Genomic DNA, 5,633 nt, shown 5'->3' with positions numbered 1-5,633 from the left:
CACACAGGACAAACATTGAACACGAGAGGTTGAGGACGAACGTTGATATTAGAGTGGATCCAGTTTTATTTATGAAAATTTCACATGAAGAAATTACCGGTCGAATTGATAGGGTTTGGTCATGTCATATATTCATCACAACTTGTCAAATCAAACAAATATTCCCAATTATCCAAATAAGACATTGCCAGTCCAACATTGACCAGACGACCATTTGGATCCAGGTCAGAAGGTGCTAGTCACAGATTACACAGGATCCTAGTAGTCTGTGGTGCTAGTTGAGATGCCGACCATCTTCATCCATACCCTACACTAACAAAACACTTTTTTTTAAATTTTGACCAAAAGTCTTTGACTTCAATAACTTTAGATTAAGATATAAATTCGCTTCTAAATGCCCTTCTATTCATCTTATTTGTTACCAAAGGGAAACTCGAAACGTCCACACAATCAGTCATCGTAAAGTCAATTGACGTTGACGTTTAGTTCCACTTTGTTTTTGTTGTTTATTTTGTTTTTTCCATCTTCAAGCAGCAACATCTGCATTGATTAGGGCTGTCATTGACATACAATCTCTAAACCAAACGTTTACATATAGATAGTATGCGCTTGGCTAAGAAGCTCATAACATTGCCATCCGGATGTAAAACGGACCAATACACAAAACTGTGTGTATCCATGAACGTTTATAGTCGGGTTAATACAGTTCAGTGAGCATTACTCATAAACGCGGATGGCAAAAAACAATAACAAAGACCTGAATGACGTCATCTTCGAACTATCTATAGATAGAATGCGCTTGGTCAAGGAGTTCACAACATTGCCATCCGGAAGTATAACGGACCAACACACAAACTCTGTGTAACCATGAACTTTTATAGTCTGGTTAATACAGTTTAGTGAGAACAACTCACAAACGCGGATGGCAAAAACAATAACAAAGGCCTGAGTGACGTCATCTTCGAACTATCTATAAGAGGTCTGACACCCAAACACACTTATGGGCCTAGTTTAACATTATTGTAATGGACAATATTTTGCGTCATTTTTAAAGATTTCCATTACAATAATAAGCCCATAAGGAATTGGGTTATCCAACCTACAAATAAGTACACATTGTCTAATTCTAATATTCAACAAAGGCTTTTTGGTTTTTGTTTTTTGTTTTTAGGTGTTTAACGTCGCTTTCGACACTATTTATGTCATTTAAGCGCCCGTTTCTGTCTTTTATCAATTTTTATCGGCCTTGAGGGGTCATAGCTGCTCAATCGTGTACTGTTGTAATACATTTTTTTATAAAATCATAAAGGCTTCCATTGTTTGAGACTTTGACAAGCAGGAGGTATTGTGTGAAGTGTAAGATTTATAGCCAAAATGAAAAAGATAAAAATGTGTCCATCAGCTCATTATTATTATTATTATTATTATTATTATTATTATTATTATTATTATTATTATTATTATTATTATTATTATTATTATTATTATTATTATTATTATTATTATTATTATTATTATTATTATTATTATTATTATTATTATTATTATTATTATATTATCATTATTATTATTATTATTATTATTATTATTATTATTATTATTATTATTATTATTATTATTATTATTATATTATTATTATTATTATTATTATTATTATTATTATTATTATTATTATATTATTATTATTATTATTATTATTATTATTATTATTATTATTATCATTATTATTATTATTGTAAGTATTATGATATTATAATTATTATTATTATTATTATTATTATTATTATTATTATTATATTATTATTATTATTATTATATTATTATTTATTATTATATTTATCATTATTATTATTATTATTGTTATTAATATTATTGGGTTTTGTTTTGTATATCTGTTTGTCTTTTTCGTTTTGTTTTGCTTTGTGTGTTTGTTTGTTTGTTTTTAATTTTTCTTTTTTTTTTTTGTTTGTTTTTTTTCTTTCATTTTATTTTCTTGTTTTCCTTTTTTTTCTTGTTTTTTTCAGATGGGACTGTAAAATGGTCTATATTCTATAGAAATATAAAACTGTTTTGGTGACTTCAAGGTTAATTTTCTGTGAAAGAAGATTCACTCTCAAGTATATGTGACATTGTAGCCAAATCGCTAAAAATCTTTGAAACAGCCATAAAATGGACGGTGGCGCCAGGTATTTTACTGAAATAAGTTTATCTGAAACTGTACTATAGATGCTATAAATATTAACATTCGTTTTTTATGATATGATCACAATTTTATGAGCTAAAATTGAGAGGAACATTGCCTTTTATCATTGTCATAGGGACAATTCAAGGGATGTAACAATGCTTTACTTAAAAGAAAGTCCAAATATTTACACAGTTGTGTCCCTTAGACCCCCCCCCCCCCCCCCCCCCCCCCCCCCCGCCCCACTTCGTCGCACTGTCGCTGATACGCACAACACGCCCCGCACTTACGTTCTCACAACACAGACAGATAGTAGAAGACACGGCACACAGTCGAAGAGTTGCATTGGCTGACTGGTGAGTCACACAAACATGAACATCAAACACTGTTAAGTTAAAAGTCGGTTCGTTCATCCGTATCAGGCTCTTTTCCTGTTCTTTGGAGTTATACGAGTGAAAATGTGTACCAATCTTAGGATTTAAAAAAAAAATAAATGACGGTGTAGGTAGACGATTTAAGTTTTATTTTTATGTATACTTTCTTTTCCTGTGGCTCCATTCATTCTCATCAATCACACATCGCAAAAAACTTTTCCCGCAGCATGGAACGTTGGACTAAACTTTTTTAGTTACTTCTGACTTGGATTCTCAACCCACCTGTACCGTGTTCATTCCAGGGGAAAAATATTTATCCCTTATCTCGGATTGCCTTCACAATGTCTTAGTTTGTTGTGTTTTTTTGTTTGTTTTGTTTTTGTTTTGTTTTTGTTTTTTTTTTCGCACCTGAAGTGAAATTGTCATGAAAATGGAGGAGGATTTCTGAAGGAGGGATAGAAAAGTTATGAGTTCTAGGTATAATCGTGTTCTGGATTCTGTGATTTCATTATTATTTCTTCGAAAAGTGTTAAAAGTTTTATCTTAACTGTCTACCATCCCACAACCCGGATTTATCCTCCGATTTTTGTTCTGGATATTTCAATAATGGATAACTCGAGGATAATTGCACAGATGAATTTGATCATTTTTGGAATACTCATCATATCTATTGGTAAGTGGCAGAAGTAGCTAACCCTCTTTCCTAATACCCCCAGCCTGTTGTCATTCATTGACTTCATACGTTATATAACGCCCCCCCCCCCCTCCCCTCCCATTTTTTTTTCTACAAAATGTCCCCCCCCCCCCAAAAAAAACAAAAAAACAAAAAAAAAAAAAACAAACAAAACAACCAAAAACAAAAAAAAAAAAAACAAAAAAAAAACAAACCGGACAACAACAAAAAGCTACCCCCCCCCCAAACACACACACACACTCACACACACACACACACACACACACAAATCGAAATAAAGTTAAAACCTAGGTATATTTTAAGAAATGGATGACTATCAAATTAATTATCAATAAGTTTATCCTTATTTTCACACCGATATCGCCGCGGACAATAATGTCCAGCAGTTTTCAGTTCTGATTGAAGTTGTGGAGGAGGTGCTTTTTTTGCTGGAAGGAGAGAGAGAGAGAGAGAGAGAGAGAGAGAGAGAGAGAGAGAGAGAGAGAGAGATTAGTTTTTGTTTGGGGGGTAGGGGATCATCTTTTCGCTATCAACGTGTGTGTGTGTGTGTGTGTGTGTGTGTGTGTGTGTGAGTAATGTAAAGTTTCATGAACAAAAATGTGGTTTGACATTGTATGGTAATGTATTTTAGTTCTAGAATAATTGATGTTACCTATCCTGTAATCTTGTGCTAATAATAAACACTTGAGCGAAAGTGAGGAATAGGCAAAAGACTTTAACTTTAAAAAACAAACAAACAAAAAACAAGTTTGCGCTCTTTTCTGCTTATCTTTTTGACAAGTTGCACGCGACAAGCAGTACAAAGATCCTGAGGTGTGCACGTCATAGCACCAAAGCAGAAATCATACAAGTAAAAAATCAGCCCAAAGAAAAAGCCTGCTTTCACTGGGGGTCAAATCTCAGATCAATTACCGGCAATTTAGAACTCTTGAGGTTCGAGTCCCAGTTGAGGGAGGCAGTTTTTTTAAAAATTAGATTTTAGTTTTCTTTCTGCTTCCGTTGGAATTCACACCTTCTCAGATGATTATTATACACCTGCGCCTTCTCCACAAATGTTATGTTCACGAGCAAGCACTAAGTAGGCACTGCAAGAAGTAGCCCTCCCGAGTTGAAAAGGCGAGGATTTCTGTTTCCGTTTTTGAGGGGAAAAATTTTAGGAGTGTTTTAAAAATATTAATTCTTCTTTCTAATTGAAATAAATAATGACAAGTATTATATATAATTGGAAAGGGCATAAAATTCTACATACAATGATGCTAATATTATTATCTTCCTACATCGTGATTTTGAGAAATCTTTGTGCAAAGAGAGTATATGTGTTTAAACGTTTATAATTTTTAAACCAGATATGGTCCTTCTTAATTAAAAAAAAAAAAAAAAAACTTCCTTCTGAGATATATATTTAAGTAGCTTCTCTAAAAATTTCAGAGCAAAATATGGTTGCACTCAAAAGTTATAGCTCCCCAAAAAAACAGAACTTGTCCTCGATTGTTTGCAGAAGTTACCATTTTCTTGTATTGATTCACTTCCTGTCGTCTGCTGCGCTTTTTTTTTACTGATAATTCGTCAATCCACATCAAAACTTTACAACTGTATTTCTTACAATTTATGCAATCAATGTAAGTTATTTTTGTTTTAAATTATTCAATTAATTGGCGCTTTCATGTCCATGCATTAATTTTATAAGTTACGATTCTCGTTCTTTTTTTTCCGATCGATTTTCACTGTTTTGATTTTGACGTTTTTCATTCTTTGACGGACGACTGTTCAATTTAGGGGAACGGAGGAGCAGAAGTTTTTAAAATCACCTTTTTTCGATCATTTTAAACACTAACACACCAACTCAAACATTTATCAGTCCATATCTCTGCTTTTATGAGGTCTATTTTCATTTTGAAAAGTTCAAAGTGAACAACTAAATGACGCAGATTCAGTGTTGTATTTGGTCTATCTACATGTGAATAAATATTTAATTGTTGACTTTTCCAAAATTCCAATAGGTCATTCATTTGCATGTCGTGATCTATTTTTCCTTGATTTCAGCTGTTTCAGCTCTAAACTATACTTTTCTCTCTCAATAAATAATTCTTTTTCTGTTTGCAATGTATTACAGAGATGTTGAATTACCAAATGTAAAAATTTCATAGTTGTATCTGAAGCCGTTTCAGAATTATACTTAATTATCCATTGGGTTGCTGTGTTTTGGTCACATATTTTCCCACCAACTTCGGTCATAACTTTTTAACCAGTTGAGATAGAGCGATAATTTTTCACTCCAGTAAATGTTTCACTCCCCTTTATTTGTCTACGCTAAATTAATACCCATATCACTATTTGGAAAAATTCTTGCAAGTGCCTACACTGAGCAGACTGCCTTTTGCGC

At 32.6% G+C, this 5,633-nt stretch overlaps 1 protein-coding gene across 1 annotated transcript in view; it reads left to right on the top strand.

Moving 5' to 3' along the window:
* Positions 1–2,480: 2,480 nt before the first annotated feature.
* LOC144971598 (vascular endothelial growth factor receptor kdr-like) overlaps positions 2,481–5,633 on the top strand; it is a gene marked incomplete in the record, with an annotated part of 140,027 nt that continues 136,874 nt past the window's right edge. The window contains 1 exon segment of the mRNA XM_078912665.1: positions 2,481–3,229. Coding sequence (XP_078768791.1) covers positions 3,163–3,229 — 67 coding nt within the window.

This window comes from Berghia stephanieae, chromosome 4 (genome assembly GCF_034508935.2).
Source record: "Berghia stephanieae isolate SIO BIC M18660-M18661 chromosome 4, UCSD_Bste_1.3, whole genome shotgun sequence".
In the NCBI taxonomy this organism is placed as follows: domain Eukaryota; kingdom Metazoa; phylum Mollusca; class Gastropoda; order Nudibranchia; family Aeolidiidae; genus Berghia; species Berghia stephanieae.
The sequence above is the reverse complement of the archived record's forward strand: the minus strand, read 5'-3'. Positions and strand labels throughout refer to the sequence as shown.